The 22,077-nt window shown below is 46.1% G+C and overlaps 1 protein-coding gene across 4 annotated transcripts in view; it reads left to right on the plus strand.

Annotated features, from left to right (window-relative positions):
* Window positions 1–22,077, plus strand: part of LOC144168754 (organic cation transporter protein-like) — a 184,926-nt gene that overhangs the window by 101,617 nt on the left and 61,232 nt on the right. For 3 of the 4 annotated variants that reach the window (XM_077697713.1, XM_077697715.1, XM_077697714.1), the window contains exon 6: window positions 7,426–7,594. The exons of the other annotated variant lie outside the window; for it this stretch is intronic. In XM_077697713.1, the coding sequence (XP_077553839.1) occupies window positions 7,426–7,594 (169 nt within the window). The remainder of the gene's footprint in view (window positions 1–7,425; window positions 7,595–22,077) is intronic. 4 annotated transcript variants of the gene reach the window in all.

Consider the following 22,077-nt stretch of genomic DNA (forward strand, 5'->3'; position numbering starts at 1 on the left):
GATGTATTAATGAACGATCTCGCGAACACCGAACGTGCCTCAACAATTGTAGTGGCAGTAACTTGGCAGAACATGTGTGCCAGTGCCGTGACAGCCTGGATCTGAAAAGCGTGCCCATAGTGGGGCGTGGTGCGGCAAAGCGAGAGCGGGAAATTATCGAAGCCTTATTGATATATAAACACCAAAAAATGTGTCAGTGAACCCTCTGTGGTAATCTCCGAAAAGAAATTGCTTTTCTCAGTGGACTGCAACACGTGTAAGATTAGTTTTTTTGCCTTGCTTGCCTCCTTGTTGCGTAAGGGTGTGGCTTGTCTGCACAATCGCAAGCGAAGGAAATTTGGTATCATTCGGGGGAGTCTGTTTCCAATAAATCAGTTGTAAGTACAGTGCCGTCCTTGTCTGTATTCTTCCCTTGTGTAGCGTCTTAAACATTGGTTCCCACTTCAAAGAGGAGTTAATCCCGGAGCAGCTCAGACTAACCAGGCAGGTGGCAGGTCTGGTCCTTCGACAACCTGTGGCGCCCTGTCATACCAATGGAGGAGGCAGACATCGCATGCAAGCTGCTCGGTTTCGTCTAGGTGTTCCTGACGGGCCGTACGGTGCTGGTGCAGGTTGGCAGCGCCCTGTCGGCGCTCCGGCCAGTGGACGTGGGCACCCCACAGGGCTCAGTCGGCAGCCCCTTACTCTTCAACTTGGTCATGGCGGCACTCTCAGATTGCCTGCCCTGAGGAGGGGCACATAGAGTGTACATGGCTATGTACGCCGACGGCGTGGCCCTGTGTGTGCTGGGCCCCAAGGGGAGTTGCCGAAGCGTTGTGCTGTAGCTGCAGGCGGCCCTGGACGCGCTGCGGGCCAAGCTGATCAATTTTGGCCTACAGCTGTTGACCAGAAAGACGGAGGCGTTGCTGGTGCACCCGGATTCCGAGTCCCGTCGCCGAGCCAGGCGCCTCCACATCGATGGCGAGGAGCTCAGCTGGAAGACCAGTGTGCGCTACCTGGGGCTCACACTGGAATACTCCGTCAACTTGCGGCAGGCGACCAGGGAGCTCCGAGCCATGGCACAGATGGCTACCACGGCCATGAGAAAGGTGGCCGCCAGGGACCGCGTCTGCTCGCAGCGAAAAGCCCTGCGGGTCTATAATGCCGCGGCTGTGGGGCTCCCTATGCACGGGCTGCTAGTGGTCACCCTGCATAAGCCCAGCTGGCGGCATCTGGAGGGCCCACTGCAGGGGCGTCCGCACCTGCCTGGGCCTGCCTCGAGACTCCTGGTGTGCAAAGATGCTGGCTGATGCGGTGGCATGGACGACTCATATGGCGGCGTAGCAGCGCGCTCTGGGCCACATTAACCGGCTGCGGCGGGCTGAGGGAGGCAGGCCCTTGCTGCAGCAGCTGCGTACGCATTCGCCACTGGCGCACGGGGTGCATGTTAACCATGCACGAGGAGGTGGTGGCCCCCGTGGAAGCATGCCCCCCCTGCTAGCCGCCTCCCGGCCCTGGAGGCCGAGGTGCACATGGACACCCCGGGCCTGCACAGCAAGCGGTGCACGTCACACTCCGGGCAGGCACAGCTGGCCCGGGGCATCGTATGGGGCGACCCGGAGGGCCACAGCCTGGTCTACACAGGCGGCTCTGTGCCGCCGCGGGAGGGAGGCCACCAGGCAGGCCCAGCTGCACTACGCCGCATCATCCGTGAAGGCCGAAATGGAGGGCGTAAGCCGTGGCCTGGACCTGCCACTTAGCTGGAGCCGTCCACGAGCGCTGCACCCTACTGTGCGATTCCCGTGTAACCCTACTGCGGATCCGGGAGGGCGACCCGCACACCCTCCTGGTGCGGGCCGTGTGGGACAACGTGGCATGGTTGCCTGAACGGGGAGCTCACTTGCGGCTGTAGTGGGTGCGAGGGCACATCAGGCTGGAGGGCAACGAGAGGGCAGAGGAGCTGGCCGCCGACGCGCACGAGCGGGCAGCTCACCCACAGTGGTGCAGGCAGCTGCGGATGACGCCCGGCTGCTAATCCAGCTATATTTACGGGCCCGTCACCCTGACCCGAGGTTGGCCGCTGGAGAGGACCCACCACCCGTGCGGGCCACACGGATGCCCCGAAAGCAATGCTCGGCTGTCTTGGCCCTCGACGTGGTGTGTGTGTGTGTGGACGGCTAAGCGAAAACACCGCCTGGAGCTCGTGACGACCAATCGCGCCAGAACTAGCGGGCGACTCTCCATACCCTCCCGCATCTGGTGCAAGAGCGGTCCCGGTTTGGGGCAGTGAGGACTGACCTGTTGGTCATCTTCACGTCTTCAGGGAAGGGGCTCGGCCCCTTTTAATGTCTCGGTGGCCACGAGGCAGCGCTAGAGAGCGGCACGGAGTCCATGAGGCCCTCGGGTCCTACGGGGACGCCTCAGGACTTCTCTTGCCTCTCCGCTTTTCTCCAGCTAAACTTAACTGTTGTCTTTTGTGTGCGTGCGTGTGTGTGTGGGGGGGGCTTTTTTGCCTTCGTGTTCTAGCGTTCAGCTTGTATATACTGTTCATATATTTCCTGATAGACCTGTATATATGTATACGATGATTGATGATGATGATGATGATGATTTCTATTGGTTTCCCCTTTGTATCGGGGTGATGACATGTCATCTTACCAAAAAAGACTAATATACCTATGTTTTACACTTTTGGTTCAATACTAGCGCTGCTTAGGGCAGGCACAAAAAGCTTATTAGGCACAAAATACTTTTTTTTTCTGTTACAAGTGGTAACTGTCCTAGGCAATATTCCCCTCACTGCTTTTCGTCCACCAGCATTCTAATCTTCTTTTCGTCCCCTCGACAGCCTTGAAGTTCACTTCCTCTGTGATACCTTTAAATCCTAGGGCTTCTGACAGCCCAATATTCCCCTCATGTAGATTTGGATGGATACCCTCACATTCTAGCACGATGTGCCGCATAGTTTCTGTTTCTTTTCCGCAGACAACGCATACCCCATCATTTTGTGAATACTTCCCCACAAAACTCTTAGTTCGCAGGCAACCTGCTCTAGCCTCAAAAAGCAAAGCACATGTACCCTGTACTTCCCTCTCTCCTCCCTTTCCTGTACAACTGTGTTCCCCATTACCCACACCCTCCACACCAGCAGGCGTTCCGGTGTCTGAAACAAACTTCGCCTGCTGGTTGTCTCTCCTTTCCTTGTTAACAATAAATTCATTCATTCTCCAGCCCTGCCATTTGTAGGGCTTGTAAGCCAACCAGAGGCAGCACGTACAAGCGCGGCCGTGCGTTTATTTTAAAAAGCCGCAGCCGTAAGAAAGTTCCCGTCGATCGGTGCTCCTTTCGCCGCGAAAACTGTTTTCTACTAAGCATGACGGTACTTTCACTCGCAAAATGGCTCGTTATCCCTGTTTTCTAGCAAATAAAGCCTTTGCTGTGAACTTTTGCACGTGCATAGACGAAATGTTCGACGCCAAACCAAAGTCGATGAAGTTTTCGTTCGAGATGAAGATCGAGCAGCTAAGAAACGGTTCTAGACTGAACAGTAAATTCTTAGTGCGGGCCGGTACTAAGAGTACTGATCGGTACAATTGGCATTGATCGGTACGGTGGCGACAATTTGTTCAAGCAATCGTAGGCCGCACTTGGAGCGAAGTGAAGCTGGCGAGGTGGGAGATTACAATTAACACCAGCTGACGGAGCGCGCCATTTCGACACAGCAATCCTTCGGCATGCTGGCTCCTCTTTTCACAGGCTGCAATGATGAGGTCGTTATCTATAAATGTGTAAAGGGAGGTGTGTGTGTGTGTGACTGTGTGCATGTGCGGGCCTGTATGCGGGCGTGCGTGTATGTGTGTCTGTCTGTGTGTGAGCGTGTGTGTGGGTGTGTTGTTTTGCTGTTGATAGATGATGAGAAAGACCCAGCCGAGGACTTCCTCTCACGTTGAGGGCTCCTCAATCAGTACTGAGTCAAGGAAAGAGGGGAGGACAGAAAGCAAAAAGGAAATGATGCATGCCCACAGCTTTCGCTGAACTGGCGTCACCATAGACGGCCCTAAAGTCCCATGTCCTTAAAAGGACGGTGCAACGCTTCGGATAAACGCTTTCCCTATTCCTGCCCGTCAGGAAGGACTGCGAACCAGCTCAGAGCGGCATGCGTGATTTGCTGGTCGCAGGAGATACACATTTCGTTTCTGCTTTGTTTTTGCGGCTTTCTTTTTTAAGTGGCTATGGAATGCGTTTATTGTGCAACTGAACGAGGGCCCGCTTATACGCACTACACCGCTGTAATAACCTAATCCCAGCCGTCAAAGAACGCCAAGACCGAAAAAGAGGGAAAAACCTTTTGAGAAAGTTTCTAAGTTATCTGATGGGCATAAAGGAGTAATTTTTGGCTCACTGGATATGTTGGTTGTCTACGTTCTGGAAGCATCCAGAAAAGTCCAAAAAAGTGTTGCGGGGCTCCTTTACGAAAAATAATAGGGCGCGGAGAATGTTTTCGCAAGAGGAGGGAAGACTCCGGGAGCAGCATTTGCGAGGGGAGAATGACGGCATTCCCAATTTCCTGTACGACGCTATAAACGTGATTGCAACATGAGCCTGCTGTGGACAGTAGCACGTAGCATGTGCGAATGTCTCTTGCAGGGCGGTGGAGCAGATTGGATAGGAACCGATGACAAGGGGGTGCTGTCTTTCTGCTAAGTGGTGGCAGCTGATCTGTAGACGGAGGAGGAGCGCGCGGTTGGTTCGGGTCAATCCGTTTATTCCCATTTAGTTCGTGTCCTTTAATCTACACATTTAAAAAAATTCGAGGGCTAAACCCGCACCAACAAAGCTATCGCAGGTTTAAATTAATTCAAAATAAATAAAATAGGCACTACGCCAAAAGCTGTTTTAGAAAAAAAGCCGGTTTAATGTTGGTTACATTACATTAAGGGACAAGAAGTGAGCGGAGGGGGTCAGAGAAAAAACGCGTATTAAGCACATATTAGAAGACATTAAGCAGAAGAAATGGACGTGGGGACGTGGGACGGGCATGTAATGCAATAACCGTTGCTCAATAAGGGCAACAGAGTGGATAAATAGAGAAGGCAAGCGTGGTAGGGGGCGGCAGGAAGTTACATGGGCAGATGAGATCAAGAACTTTGCGGGGATACATTGGTCGCAGTTAGCGCAGGACCGGGGTAATTAGACATTAATGGGAGAGGCCTTTGCCCTGCAGTGGGCGTAGGCAGGCTGGTGATGATGATAATGATGATGACAACAAATAGAAAAAAAATCACACTCCACATCCAAGGGCCCTAGAGTCTACATCCATACTAAAGAAATCATATGCATCAAAGCTAATTTTTAAATCTAACAATATGAAAGTGAAAATGCCAAAATAGTTGAAGGCTGTTATGAAATGAGAACACATTAAAATCTATGCAAAACTCCACCCTGACAATGTGATTACAGCAAGTTCTGGAACTATGTGAAATGAGTGGGCGCAGCAATTACCCTTTTCGCAGCGCATGCAGACCCACGGACAAACTAATCACACTAAAACGGATCAACCAGAAATAAACCTACTAGAAGTGACACAAAACCACATAGTTCAAAGAAACAGTACTCGCATGGAAAGTAAACACTGTCCTGCACAAAACTTTGCACCGTCTTTCGCTTTGCACAGTCATTCACTTTAAATACACTTCACTGTGCTGCCGTGTCTGCATCACTGTGTTCTGAAACTACAGTTCATCATTAACCAAACCGCACTTTGATGACGTAGGAGCCGCTACTAACGCGTATTTGGTCGATGGAAAGCTCACCACAAATCCCCGCGCTGCTGTAGTACACTGCACAACACATATCAGCAAACAGTCACATGACCACGTATGACTTCGGCTCTTGATGAAGTTGCCTTCCAGAAAGAGAGGTGAGGCAGTCAAACTACAGGTATAGGTCTAGCCACGTAGTCCACAAGGTCTGTAAGGAGTTTAACCATCAAGTAATGATCTCAGGTGTGGTTGTTCAAGGGGATGCTTTGTCGCTCACTGCAATTTTTGGATGTAGGGTCTTGTTTTAACGCAGTCCAGTGAGTAATGACCCACAGATGAGGCGCTGTTTCCAAAAAACCACTTGCAATAGTTCTGTAGGCGGTAAAATTAGTGCGGGAGGCGTCCACGGCCTGTTAACAATGTGGTCAGTTTCCTTGGAGGCGGGGAAACACCTTGGTATATACAAAACACTCGGGGTCTATCGATATAGTACTGTACACTGCAGTGATTGGTCGACCAGGAATTCTGCCACGCTAAGCGACCAGCTTTTACCAAGGCAGAATGCACCATGTGCTTCGTGATTTTGCAGTGCACATCTACGCCTTTCGTTGACGGTGTGAGTTGCTATTAAGTCTACAAGTCGATTTCTCTACACACCAGAGTGACTGCGGACGTGGCAATATGGAATGGTACGATTGATGCAAGAGAGCTTATTATGCCCTTGAGGGTTTGGATGCTGCATGTAATGGTGAAAGGGTTGTTCAGGGCCATTAGTAGGTAGAGGCAGTGTGTATATATGTGCAACAGGGAAGTGGGTGTGTTACAGAAGAAATACTAGATTAATTGATGCAGGACTATTGTTACCCACTTGAAGGAAGCGGTGGAAAGAGCAGGAATGCGTAGCAGAAAATAATATAAGGAGGAGAGTAGAAGACTGTTCCGATGGAGAATGGCCGATGGTGAGTGGTGCAGGAGAAGTTGTTTGTATGTTATATAGTATGAAAGGGAAGCAGACCGGGGCAATAAAAAAAATAACAGGAAGCAGTCAGCGGATGAGAATGAGAAGAAAAAGCGAAGGGAAGGAAACCGGGAACGGGAAAGGAAATTGTCAGAGTAAAAAAAGGCTGGTACAGAGAGAGGAAGGGTATGTGAGGCAGGTGGCATGGAATCAAGGGTAGGTAAGTGGAGCTGAGTGTAAAAGGGGTATCGGAAGCAATTGAAAAAGAGCATGAAGGAAAAGATATGTCAGGGGCGGCAACGGACGGAAGGAAACTGAATTGGGGAGGCATGAGGCATGAGGCACGGCTAGCGCGTAAGGGGAACGAGGAAAGAGTTGGTGTTACGTCGACAGAGGGGCAGAAACGGTGCCGCCTTTCGGCGTCGTTTGCAGCAAAGTAAGCATATACCCGTACAGTTTTGATTTTGCTAACAGAGCAAAACGGCTGCCACTGATTTATTCATAATCCCTGGTTGCCCATTTCCTGCATTTGGGAATGAGCGAGCAACTTTCAGTGGTCTTAAGCCTACATTTGTCGAGCTTCCGCTCCCCTTCCCTGATATGTTAAATCTTCCGCAGAGCTTTACCTCGACTTTTGTTACCTGAACTTTCCGAAGAGTGTACTCCCATATTTTCTGCGAAATGCCCCACCGGCCCTTTTTCCTCCGGTTTTTTTTTTTTTGCAAGTAATGGAGGTGGTATCCGCACGCTACCGGGCAGTTGCGGCGATGATCGCGAGCAGTGGCTGGACTACAGGCCTCCTGACCCTTACTGGAATCGGGTGGCTCCTCCGGGACTGGCAGCACGTGCAGGTGGCCATATCTCTCGCATATCTCGTCAACTGCTTCATCTGGCTGTAGGTCCCTTTTTTCTTTTCTTGATTTCGTCTGCTGTCAGTCGCTTATTATATAGGCTGTCATTTTGAGGTATGGTTATTTCGCCCATGTGCTGTTCGCTGGTTTCATGGCTCATCTGTGGCCTAGCACATATCTCGCATACAAAATGTTTTTGCCAGATTGGAAGTTCCGCAAATCACCGAACTGCCGCTTTGCTACTGAAGTTGGAAATATAAACACTGGGTCGTGGGTCTTCGCTGATGCGAAGTAGTAATTAGGAAGTTCGTGGTAAGTATTATGGCCAGTATTAGGACCCAGGGCGTGACCATTGTTTCTATGTCAGAAAACAGCAGACGAAAGCATTGGACCCCACAATTCCTATCGCCGAATTGTCATACAGTGTGTAGCATTCTTAGTTGAATCCTGTTCGCAGCCTATTATTTTCAGCCGACCGGGCTGGAATGTAAACGAGCCGAACGCCGTTTTCGACGTAAATGTACGATTTGTTTTGTGTTTGGCACCACTTCCTATCTCTAACGTCTTTGTATTTCTACCTTTGTTTTACATTGTTTTATATTGGCTGCTATTTCTAGCGCAGTCAGCGCTTTTTAAACACGATTGCGTTTCTTGTGCTGTATAGACGCGAAAATTTGGGCCAGTCGGTCTATATGCGTTTCACTCGGAGTGGCTGGAGGATGCGGGTTCGATTCCCAGCCATGGCGGCCGGTTTCCTGATGGAGGCGAACAACGAACACGCCCGTGTTTTCGAGACTTCGGCGGATGTTAGTGATCCCTAGGTGGTCAAAATTAATCCGAAGCCCTTGACTAAGGTGCGCCTCATCGCCTGTGAAGCGTCGGCGCGTTAAACACCGTAATCAATTGATCAAATGTTGCCGGTTATTCTGGTCACTTATGAGTAACTTTGCAAGTTGCAATTTTTGGGTGGGTTTTCGTTTTCGTGGCTTATGATGCGAATGTCTGCTGATATTGCAGTAATATAATTGCTTCAGTACTCCTACCTTTTATAAACCCGTATTTCGTGAGGTATTGATATCAGTTAGCCACGTTTATAAGTGTTGCTAGAGTCGCCAATACTAGCAGTCTCTCACTAAAGTTATTCTCATGATTTAGCGGTTGTTCTATTACAGTATCTTGGATATGACATAAATGCAGTTCATGTCCTCGTTTTCATGACTTTGAATTTGGGCTTATAACAACATTACAGCGTCAAAATACCTGATCACTCGTAGATGCGAAAATTATTAACGGTGGCGTTGACATTGTGAAGGAATTTTAAGGTATTGTGCCATATTCTCGACTCCGTGAATTTTTTTTTATTTATTCAAAAATCATCGCTTAGGTTCATCGGTTAGGTAAGCGGTAGACTTTGATAGACCCATTATTGTTAAGTTCCTTAACTTCAAGTCCAAAACCGACATTTTGCACAATGCCCCCAAACTGAAGAACCTCGAGTACCCGAAAGTTTGGATAGGTGAAGATTTCTTGCGTAACTCAGCGGATGTCCATGGGCCCTAGTCGCCAGCCGCAGATGTAGGCGAAGCTGCTCCTCTTTCACCAGTACACTGGGTAAGAAGCGCCTAGACTCTCGTATGGTCCCCAGCGTAGAAGTTGTCTTCGGAAGACCCAGGCAAAACCGCAGAGCTCGGGCCTGCATACTTTCTAACAGCCTTGTGTTGGTCTTGGAAAAAGGGCCGAGTACTGGGAGGCTGTATCGGAGCAGTCCTTCACAGAGTGCCGTGTAGAGACGTAGGAGGGGCCCAGCAGAACAACCTCCTGAGCCGCTGGTCAGCATGCGTAGCACCTGAGCAAAGGAGCCCAGTTTCTCCTTCAGGAGACGAACGTGGGGGGACCACGTCATCGACCTGTCAAGTGTTACGCCCAGGAATCGGTGTGAGTCCACAAAGGGTATGGGGACCCCTGCCGCTGAAAGATGATAGCGGGAGACATCACGCCTGGTGAAGGCTATTGCCGCACATTTCCTAGCCGAGATTTCGAGGCCACGTCTCGTCAAAAAGTCCGCTATAGAATTGATGGCTTTTTGAAGGCGAGCTTGTAAAACTCGCCTGTTGCGGCCAGAGCTCCAGATGCAGATATCGTCAGCATAGAGCGATATTTCGACAGTGTGTGGCGCGCACTTCTCAATTCCAATGAGGCTGATATTAAAGAGGGTTGGGCTTAAAATGCCGCCCTGTGGCACACCTCGCGTGACATTGTGAGGGGCTGTTTCGCCGTCTTTCGTGGACATAACGACGGATCTGTCAGACAGATAATCGGATATCCACGCATACATGCGACCTCCGATGCCTACCGACTCCAATGCAGATCTTATTGCCTCATGTGCCACACAGTCAAAGGCTGCTTTAATGTCAATGAACACTGCTAGAGTGATGCGACGCTGGGCTTTCGCACTCTTAACGTCATTGACAAGGGCAAGCACGTTGTCGATGCTGCTGCGGGACTGTCTGAATCCAGTCATCTGTGGGGCATACACGTTCCGCTCTGTCAAGTCCCAGTCTAGGCGAGCAAGGACCATCTTCTCCATCAGCTTCCCCACGCAGCTCAGGAGTGCAATGGGGCGGTAAGACTCAATTTCCGTAGGTATTTTGCCGGGTTTGAGCACGGGAACAAGGCGACCGCGCTTCCAGCCCGGTTCTAGGCGGCCCTTTTCCCAGCTGTGGTTGTATGTGCCGAGAAGGAAGCGCTTAGCTTTGTCTCCAAGGTGTGACAAAGCTGCATAGCTTATGCCATCTGGGCCCGGTGCAGAGGCCTTGTTTACGGAAGACAAGGCAGAAAATAGTTCTGCCATTGTAAATGGCTTGTCCATGACGGTTACACTTGCAGAGGGCGGAGAGACATCGGTCAATCTGGCAGGTAAGACTGGAGCCGAGAAGGCTGTGACCTTGGCGCAGAAATCTTCAGCGACGTCTAGATCACGGCGGTTCTGTCGCAAAGCGATACAGAGGAAAGGATGCAGAGCAGTAGGTGGTGCATGTAGGCTGCGTACTAAGCTCCAAATTCTCGTAAGAGGTTTTCGGGGGTCTAATTTTGAGCAGAACGACTGCCATTCCCGCTTAGCCAGTTTCTTCATATGTCGCTGTACGTGCCTCTGTGCTCGTCTAGCGGCTTGCATATCTTCAGATGTTCGTGTTTTGCGAGCACGCCTTTCAGCCCTGCGACGCACCGCGCGGAGCCTGTGGTACTCCGCATCGGCCTGCGTGAGTTTTTGTGTTTTCGTTTCCCTTCACTTTCGCACATCTCATGTTCATGTGGAGTAGCAAGCCAAGCTCGCTGCCAGGCTGACTTATCTTCATTGATTAAAGGAATTCCTCCTCCTCCTCCTCTTGCGTAAAGTGGAAATAGAGCGGAAAAAATTGAGGGACTTTGCTAAAGAAAACCGTTAAGGAAACGAACGCTTTTCACTGCGCTTAAACTACCTTTACATTTGGGATCGCATGTTTTGATATGACTCAGGCACCGACAGTATTGTCAAGGTAACCACTAACCACGATTTCTTAACGGATGTAACAGACCCACAAGGCGCTATTGTACACGTGCCCACGTTACAACCTACTTCCGCAGATTGAGAAACGGTTTCACTTAATCGAAAATCAACCGCTAGATCTGATGTATCAGTGTTGTTAGCCAATTTCCGAAGCATCTTCAGCAAGCTCGATAACCTAAAAGCAGTTATCTGGCATAATCATTGGTTTGGAAACGTGGCTCTGCGACGAAATTTCAAACAGTGAACTTAACTTACCTACACAGTTCGCCGTTTTTCGCAAGGACAGAGCAGTATCTAGAGAAGGAGGAGTTATTATAGTAGTTAAAAAAGAATTCCAACCCTCGGCTATCGTTTATGAAACACCCCTCGAAATTATTTGGGTTACTGCGTTGTCAGTCCATATCACTTTCATTATTGGCGCGTGCTACCGTCCACCCGACAGCGGTCCTGAGTTTATAGACTTGTTAAATGATTCCCTCGAGTATATATCTGAATACTATCCAAATGCTGTACTGATTTTAGGTGGCAACTTTAACTACCCCAGCATCAAATGGCCGGCCTCATTCGTCCCCAGTAACAGTTCCCATCGCCACGATTGCTTGCGTTTTCTTCATTTGGCACATGTACACCATTTGACCCAGTTAGTCGGTGAATTAACCCACTCGGGGAGTTATTATTTTAGACCTGCTTTTCACTACCCATCCTGGGAATCCCCTCACCCGCGTTATCGAAAAGATTAGCGATCACAGGGTCGTTCACTGTTCCCTTTACATACCACGCGTCGGATGTGCTAAGGTTGTCAAACACTTGTTGAACTATGCATGCGCTGACACCGAGAGGATGGATAGGATGTTTGAAGAATTTATACACAGATTCGAATCTGATTTTGGAAATCCGATTTGGAAATCTGATTTGGCACAACAAATGAAAACTGACACCTATTTCGTGACACTCTGAAACAAATAGAAGAATGCTGCGTCCCAAAATTAGCCCCCAGCTCTAAATATAATGATCCCTGGTTCACACGAGATGTAAAAAGATGTTTAAACAGGAAAAAACGTGCATTCAAAAAGGCTACGCGAACAAATTCACTGGAGGACTGGCTTAGTTATAAAAATATATCAAAGGAATCCGAAACTTCCATAAAAGAGGCCAAGGACAAATATTTCAACTGCACTCTACCCAACCTTCTTAAATCCGATGTCAAAAAATTCTGGCGTGTGGTCAATCCCAGAGAAAGTCCTACAGATTCAGCACTAGTGAACAATAAAGACGACATCTTATAAATGGATGAAAGCGCCGAACACTTCAATAATCATTTTGCATGAGTATTGGCGGACGAACTTCCACTAAATTTTCCGATGCCGGCCCAGCCTAACATTCTCCACCTTTTCTTGCAATTACCGTAACCGAAAATGGGGTTGCGCTTGTTTTAGGACGTCTTCCTTGCAAAACAAGCACGGGGCCTGATGGGATTAGCGCCAAACTTATCAAATTAACCTGCCAAAAATCAGCATACCTACTGACACTCATCTTTCAGCAATCGCTTGATACGGGCTGTGTACTGGAGGATTGGAAATATTGTCACGGGACACCTAGGCGGCCAATGCCCCATCGTGGCTCATCACAGAAGACGACGACGATGACGAAGAAGTGGCTGGCTCGCAGCGCGCGCTGTTATGAGAGAGAGACAACCTTTAATAGAAAAAGATGACCACTGGTCACGGCCGCATTGTAAATTCTGTAAATAGATCGTTCCTCATCCTTCAACCATCGTTCGAGTCATTGGCTCTGCCGCCACGTTACATTTGGTAGAGAGTGCGGGTCGTCATCCCCGTCCTGGGCCCAGCTTCGCCCCTCATTGGCATCACTGGAATCATCGAGGGTGCGTGAACCGCGTCGGGCAGCCCCAGCCCCACCGCTACAAGAACTCGTCGACGTCCCCCGGCCCCGTGTCCCCAGCCCGTGATGAGCCGATCCTACGACGACGTTTGACCTTACAACGACGACGACGTGTCCCCAGCCCTGTGGTCCGACGTGGTAGTGCGCCCTCACCGGTTCGTCATTCCTTTGTGGCTCATGTTAAACCTCTGTTCAAATCTGGCGAAAAGTCCTCTCCTAACAATTACCGGCCTATCTCGTTAACGTGCATTTCTTGCAAGCTACTAGAGCATATTCTTCACTCACACATTATAGCGCACGCAAACCGAAACAATTTACTCATCGAGAACCAACATGGTTTTCGCAACAAGCACTCCTGCAATACCCAACTGTTTGAACTGTTAACTGACCTCCATAAATTCATGCATAACTCTGTTCCTACTGATGCAATCTTTATAGATCTTTCTAAGGCATTCGATCACGTACAACACAAACGTTTATTAGCCAAAGTCCGTAACCTTCAGCTTGACTAAAAAACGACACAATGGATTCCTTGGTTCCTATGCAACCGACACCAATCAGTAAAATTCAACAATATAATTTCCAGAAAAAGCCCGATCAAATCAGGTGTTCCTCAGGGATCTGTACTTGGCCCTGTATTATTTTTGGTTTATTAATGACATCGGATCTAACATTGCCTCTTCAATACGTCTATTCGCAGGCGACTGTGTCGTATATAGGGAAATAACCGAACCAACCGACGTTTCTACCCTACAGTCACACTTAATGAAACTCGCGGAGTAGTGCCGATTGTGGCAAATGGAAATTAACAATGGCAAAACCAAACACATCAGATTTTCTTCCGGTACAACCATCCCTCCTCTCACATATGCAATTATGACACCATAGTTGAGACTGCGTCACAAATAAAATACCTTGGCATTTTTAAGCTGCGATTTAACATGGAACAGTCATGTTCAGTACATTACTAATAAATTCTTTAACACTCGGTCTCCTGAAGCATAGTCTTAAGTGCGCAAAAGCGGACACTAAACGTCAGGCATATAAAACTTTGATCAGGCCTTCCTTGGAGTACGCGTCAACTATCTGGCACCCTCATATTGACTGATATTTATTTATTTACGAGTACCTTACAGGCCCATTGTGTAGGGCGTTGAGAAAGGGGGGCAGAAAAAGAAAAAGTACACGTTTGTCTCGAATATACAGGAGTAATGCGTAAAAATGACCAACAACAAGGAAACAGTGCCGCGAAATAAAATACATAAACCAGCATATCGCTTCAAAAACAAAGTAGAATGCACAAAGAAACAGTGTAGCAAAACAGAATGCATAAGTCAGCACATCGCATCAAAACAAAGTAGAATGCAGTCTACAGGATGCGTAATCAAAATGGCTAAAACTTTTTGCAAAAAGGTAAGGATGTCAAGAGGATAGGTACCATAATTTTCGAGCAAAAGCATGTTGACAATACAAGATTTGAATTCAATCAACAACAAAAAAACGAAGCGCAAAACATGGTTTTTAGAAATTCACGGCGTACTGCACGTGCCAGACATATAGAAAAACAAAAACAGACTATTGAATTATGAGACTATCAAGATAGATGTAAGAGTAACTTACGACGGAACGAATCGAGGTTAGTGTCAGATGCTATGTTATCAGGAAGGGCATTCCATAACCTGATTGCACTGGGCAATGCGGATGCGTTAAAAGAATTTGTTTTTCCATAGATACGCGAGAAAGTAAATCGGTTGTACAATCTATTTGATAAGTAGGGGGATCGTAGAATGGTAGCCTAGTTATTTTACTGGTGTGTACGTATTTGTGAAAGAGGCATAAGAGAGCGATGTTGCGGCGAGTGACTAAGAGTTGAAGTGAATGATCCTTTTTAAGTTTTGTTACACTGGAGCCGTAATCATAATTGCGGGAAATAAAACGGACAGCCGTGTTTTGAATTGCTTCGACCATATTTATAAGGTAGTTGGGGTGAGGTGACCAGACTGCAGAGGCGAATTCAACTTCGGGGCGGACAAATGTTTCGTAGGCTAATTTGCGGATGTTAGACGGAGTAGAATGTAGGTGACGGCGTAGGTATCCTAATGATCTTGAGGCACTGGCGCAGATGTTAGTGATGTGAGTGGCCCATGAAAGGTTATGGGTGAGATGAACTCCGAGGTATTTGTAGGTGGACACCTGCGCAAGCACTTCATTGTTTATGCGGTAAGAGAACTCAGACGGGTCATGCAGACGACTAAGGGGGATTGTTTTACATTTGGATGCGTTTAACGTCATTTGCCATGCATCACACCATTTGATAGCTAGGTCAAGGTTTTTTCTGTAAGATATAATAGTCATCAACGTTTTTATAGATTGGTATATTATGCAATCATCGGCAAATATGCGTATGCAGGATGTTAGGCCCTTTGCCAAGTCATTAATATAGATGAGAAACAGAAGTGGAGCAAGGACGCTGCCCTGCGGCACCCCAGAGGTTACATAAGAAACAGGTGACGAGTCGTTATTGATGACAGTGAATTGTTCACGGAGTGATAGAAAATTCCAAATCCATGATAAGGTTAGCGTATCTAATTGGATAGCAGATAATTTGGAAATTAGGCGGCAATGAGGTACGCGGTCAAAAGCTTTTGAAAAGTCTAAAAAAATGCAGTCTGTCTGTAGATTGTTATTCATATTAGTGTGACGGCCAGTTGTGAATTCAAGTAATTGCGTTTCGCATGACTAACCCTTCCTAAACCCATGCTGATTAGGAGAAAAGAAATGGTTTGTTTCAAGGTGGTTGAATATATCGGAGGCGCTGATGTGCTCCAGATGTTTGCAACAAATGGATGTAAGTGAAATGGGGCGGTAATTTTGCGGCAAATGTTTGTCTCCACATTTAAAAATAGGTATCACTTTGGCAATTTCCCCAGCCATCTGGTAATTTGCCAGACGCTAATGATTGCTGAAAAATGAGGCACAATATTTTACTTGTAATGGGAATGGTATTTTTTAGTATTTTGGAATTGATATCATTAACGCCGGCCTAGCTGGACACCTTCAACTTATTTATGAGGCATGCAATACCTTCGATGGTAATTTCGAAGGGCTGCATGTATTGGTAGTCGTACTCCAGCACGTCAGGAAGAGTGGATTGATCTTCCTGAGTGAATATGGAAGTGTGAAAGGTATTAAAGGCAGAGGAGCATTGATTGTTTGGAAGAGGTTCTTGGTTATCATCATATAGAATTATACGGTTGGTGTCACGATGACAAGATATCTCCCTCCAGAACATTTTTGGATTACTTTCTAGAAGAGAACCGAGGTCTTTTCAAAAATACTTAGATTTGGCAGAGCGTATTGCAAAGCAGTACTCCACCAAACATTGCTTGTAAGTGTTCCAAGACGTGAGTGGGCGGAGGCGTTTAGCTTTTTGGTACAGACGTTTTTTCCTATTTCTAAGATGGCTGAGTGATTTAGTGAACCAGGGGTTAGTTTTGTCATTAGAAATGGAAATCAAGAGAACGTACTGGTTAGTCACGGTTATCATCTGTTCACGAAAAAGTACCCAGTTCTCCTGCACGGAACGGTTATGAAAAGAGGGCAGGAATACCTGATCGAAGAATATTTCGAGTTTATTGTTTATTTCTGCGTAGTTAGCTTTATTGTAATCTCTAATTTTTTTGGTAGTTTTACCCGCGAAAGTCGAAGAAAATTTAAGAGTTATTTCAAGAAGTCTGTGGTCACTGAACTCTTCATGGTGTAGAACTTCTGCGACAGTTTCAGGAGCTCTGGTTATTTCTAGGTCTAAAATGTTGCTTCCACGGGTAGGTTCAGTGACGACCTGTATAAGGATAAAGTCGAGCGTTAGGCTGATAAATTCGTTAGATGCGTTACAAGGGGAGTACAGAGTTCAGATGATGGAATTAGTACAAAATAAAGCAGCCAGGTTCATCTGTTCTTGTTACTCTAGTTATCAAAGCGTCTGATTACTAAAGGATAATTTGAACCTTCCTTCTCTTGCCATGCGCAGAAAGTTGTCTCGCCTTTCCTTTTTTCACTCTTAGTGACAACTTTTTCCCGAAGCTTCATTCACCCTGCTCTTTACGTATCTGCTCGAATCGACCATGCGCATGAGATTAAACCAATATTTTTGCGCACTAAGAAATACCAGTTGTCACCTCTTTCTTTATGTATAAACGAATGGAATGACCTACCTTCATCCATTGTCTCCCTCACTGATTGATCGCGTTTCAAATCTGCTTTATTTTCTTATTTAGAAGCCGGTGAAGATATGTAGCGATTCTTTTCGTGTAAGGTGTATTATGCGCGTTGACAATGCGTGCTCGCTTCTTTTCAAGTTTATTACATGATGTTTTGACTCACCAGTTTATTACAGTTCCCTCACCAAATGTATAGTTGACAATGTTGTACCCGTTTTTTGTATGCCCCCTTATGTAATGCCCTCTAGGCTTTTAAGGTAAATAAATAAATAAATAAATAAATAAATAAATAAATAAATAAATAAATAAATAAATAAATAAATAAATAAATAAATAAATAAATAAATAAATAAATAAATAAATAAATAAATAAATAAATAAATAAATAAATAAATAAATAAATAAATAAATAAATAAATAAATAAATAAATAAATAAATAAATAAATAAATAAATAAATAAATAAATAAATAAATAAATAAATAAATAAATAAATAAATAAATAAATAAATAAATAAATAAATAAATAAATAAATAAATAAATAAATAAATAAATAAATAAATAAATAAATAAATAAATAAATAAATAAATAAATAAATAAATAAATAAATAAATAAATAAATAAATAAATAAATAAATAAATAAATAAATAAATAAATAAATAAATAAATAAATAAATAAAAAAAAATACCCCTAAAGGCTCTCACTAGGAGGGTAATACGGTAGGGGGGGACACATTGAAAACGAACAACGCAGACAGTACTAACAGCACGTTAATAGGCAAACAAATAAATGCAAGCGGGTGCGAGGGAAAAAAGAAAAAGAATGCAAGAAAGAAGGAAAACAAACAAGAAAATATGGAAAGGACTCTTAAACAAACCTACAAAAGTACTTTTTAGTAAAGTCAACAGATAAAGTAAGTGTGTAAAAGTTCTTGGAATTTGGTCGGATCGGTTACAGTTAAAGTGTGAAATGGTCGGGCATTCCAATCCACAACTGTGCTATGTATCAAGGATTGGGAATATTTAGAAGTGTAGCATTTCACACGTGTCATTTTTAATGCATGGTCCCGCCGGAGAAAGATGGTTGGTGGCAAAGAAAAGAAATTAGGACGAAGTTAAGGGTGATGGTGCAGTTCATTAAACAATGATAAACGTGACAGTTTACGCCGATGTGATAGGATAGGTGAAGATGCGCGACGTTTGAGAGCCGTGACGCTGGTATGACGTGAATAATCGGTAAGATGAAACGAAAGGCACAATTTTGAAGGGACTCAATTTGGTCAACTAAGCATGCTTTGTCAGGGTTCCAAATGGCGGATGCGCATTCAATTTTAGGTCTCAGGACTGTTGTGCATGCAAGTTTGGGGAGGTTTTATGGGCATGTGTTTGATGGAACCCAAAGAGCGGTTCGCGGATGCAAGAATCATGTTGATATGATGATTTCATATCAGGTCACAGTGCTGGTTAAGTCACAGGTACCTGTAAGTGTCTGCTAGCTCAAGAGTTGTCTTATTTAAGGAATAGGAAGTTTGAATGCAAGATGTGTGGTTTGTAAAGGACATAAGTTTACTTTTAGAAATATTCAGCGACATTAACCATGTGAACACCAAGTTGATATTGAGTCAAGGTCAGTTTGGAGGGCCAGTTGGTGAGTAAAGGAGGTTATTGTACGATAAATGACACCGTCTTTGGCAAACAGCCTGATCCTCGAAGAAACGCAATTTGGTAAGTCTATGATAAAAATTACAAAACATTAAAGGGCCCATGACACTGCCTTGCGGAACACCAGTTGTGTACTTGACCAAAAGAAGAATTAAGGTTATTAGCAAATGTGAATTGAACCCTTGATGACACAAATCTTTAACACCTGCAACCCATGGATATTGAGTTGTGTAAGCTTGATTAGTAATCTGTGGGGAGGTACCCGGAAGAAAGGTTTGGAAAATGTGAATATTAGGTCGATTTGAAGCCCAGCTTCCGCGGGTGAGTGAATGTCGTTAATGAAACCAGAAAGCTGAGTGTCACACGAGTACCCTTTCCTATACCCGTGTTAGTATTGAAAGATAGTAAGTTCTTCTAAGTAGCTAACCTCCTGTGAGTGGATGATATGTTCGAGAAGTTTACCAACAGTGCTTGTTATTGATACAGGTCTGTTGTAAAGTGATGATAAACAATTGCCGGATTTTACGATGGGTGCTACTTTTGCTATTCTCCAATATTCAGGAATTGTACCAGATGAAAGGGACTGTTAAAAATTAGTGCCCGTCCGCTCTGTGAAGAAGGATGACCGGCAAAGCTGGACGCAGTCCACGGAGTCCACGAAACAAAACACCTTCATCGTAATTTGCGATTTAACATGCTTCCTAGCCAATTAGCGGAATGAACCTCTGAAGGATCCAAACTTTGTTCTTGCGGATAAAAATGGAGCTGCCTGTGTCCCTCCCGCAACGTAAGCATCTTACTGTTTCTGTAAGGCCGGGGTCAGACGGTTGCCGCAACTGTCGTAATAACTTTAAAGAATGACGCAATTCACGTCTCAGCAAAACGAACTCCGTTTGTTTTCGTCCAGATATCACGATACGGCTTTTGCGTCGTTAGTCTGAACATAGCCTAACACACAAATCCAATTCGCTATACAACTAAAGACTCCAGACAGGCCCCATTGGGCGTTTAACGTCCGCGTTTAAACCTCGCACCTGCACAACGGACATGTCATGCGGGCATGAAACCTAAAGCTGAGCATGCACGGCCCCCCTCCTTCCTCCCACTATTCTCCACTGCAAACCTGCCCGCGCGTAAACAGGCAACCGGTCATGTGCGCGTACTTAAAAGTGACAGACGTGGTCGAAAATGTGCCCTGCCCTCACAAAAATGGATTACGAATTTCTGAAGAGTTTTCATGGAGATCTTAAGGAGTAACAAGAAACACGGAAGAAACTCATCATGAACTCTGAGCTTATGGAGTTGCCACTTTAAAAAATCTACAAAATTTTTATAGCTACTTCTCCACATAAATTCATTAAGAGCTAACTATTCCACACCTTTGTAATATTCTGTAGAATTTTTACAGTCAATTTTCCATTGAATGTCTGCGAACTTAAACAACTCAAGGCCTCTATAAAGACTCCGTAGAATTTTTGTTGTGACTTCGCCATGAAAGTTCATTAAGAGCGAACTCATTAACATCTCTATGAATATTTTTTAGAATTTCTACCGTCACTTCTCCATAGAAGCTCTGTGAACTTAAAGGGACACTGAAGTGATATGTAAACATTGCGGGATTACTAGCGCAAATTGTAGCCCGTAGTCCCCAGGCCATGTTTCGACCACTCTGGGCGCATTTACGCGATTTTATTTAGTAGAAAAATTAATTCGAAAATGCTGTCCTCCTCTCTTTACGCTCGCCCATTTTCTGTGGCGTTTTCGTGTGACGTCAGGAGGTGCCGAGCTCGCAATTGGCTGCGCTACTGCACGGCTCCCCGGCCTTCAGACAGAGTCAGTCGGCCCAGCGTTTCGACCGCAGGCCGCCGACGGGTCGTCGCAATTCGTTCGCTCAGTTGAAAGGAAGCCAGGACACGTTTGTGAATGGAGAATGTGCCTTTCTTTACTTGGTTAGTTTGTACACTGTGTCTAGCTCCAAGTCAAGGTCGCTTCACACAAGCCCTGCACAAGCGCACATGCGACGCTTCGCCGACTGGTACGCCAGTAGGGAAATATAAGGCCTCTTGAAGGCGGGAGAAGAGTCAGCGAAGTCAATATAGGTACTAAGGAAATAAAATCAACTGATATTTTTACCGTACAGCGTAAAACTAGGGTGCGGGAAGCACTTTTTTGCGCTGGGCGAACAACCACAGCGGTCAGCAGCACGACTACGCGTCTGAGAACGCTTTTCCGTCTACGAAATGCAATTGCTAGACGTGAGCTATAGTGGAAACTCGGGGTACGCTTACTGCACGAGCGCAATACAACAAATAGTCACCTAAGCTGCTTGAAATGCCAAAACTAAATAAAAGTGTAAATGTGTTGTACGATATATACCTTATATTACCAAGGTTCGCTGAGCCGGTCTCGTGGCCTAGTAGTCTGGGGCACTAGGTGTGTTGTCGGAAGTGTTTTGCAAGTCGCGAGTTCGAGTCCCCACGGGTACGCGCTTTTTTTTTGTAAGTTAACTTTTTCGTTTTCCGCCGATGTTTCCTACATTGAGTTCACCTTTTTTTGGGGCCGCAACGTTCATGGCTCCACGAACTAATCCACAGAACGCGCGCAGGCTGGCACTGGCGCGCTAGCGAGTTCTCGTTGGCTTCTGTTGCCATAAGCACCGACTGCTTGCGGGCAGTGGGCACAGGCCAGAATGAACAGACCCTTGGTCTGGTGCGAACACGCTTTTTACGATACAGGCATGAGGGAGGCAAGCTCCAAATATGGGGGAAAAGCGCATGACATTTGGGCGTCTGCGGGTACGCGGAGGGCGTTCATGCACTGCGTAGGATTCGGCTAGTGAATGCTACGATTCCAAGCCGTCCTGGGAGGAGGCTTATCTTTATGCATTTTCACAGCTGACAACATGGCAGAAGCGCAGTAGGACGATTACTGAGTTATTGAGAATGCCCATCCAACAACGCCACCAGTTGTGTTTTACAGAACCGAAACCGAAACTTGTTTGGTTCCTCACCTTGGGCATCGTCCAATCACGGTGCCCGCTCCTCCTAACGTCACAGCTTTAGTTGGTGCGGCCGCCGCAAACCGCGCATGGTAGTTTTTCTTCTTTCGCGCTTTGTAAATTAATTACCGATTTGTCAACCGGATAAACGATGAAAAGTGTGCTAATTCGAGCCAGTTTACGCAGTACAAGCAAA

This window comes from Haemaphysalis longicornis, unplaced genomic scaffold (assembly GCF_048455015.1).
Source record: "Haemaphysalis longicornis isolate Haplotype H1 unplaced genomic scaffold, Haemaphysalis longicornis Haplotype H1 scaffold_2, whole genome shotgun sequence".
NCBI classification, from domain to species: Eukaryota; Metazoa; Arthropoda; class Arachnida; order Ixodida; family Ixodidae; genus Haemaphysalis; species Haemaphysalis longicornis.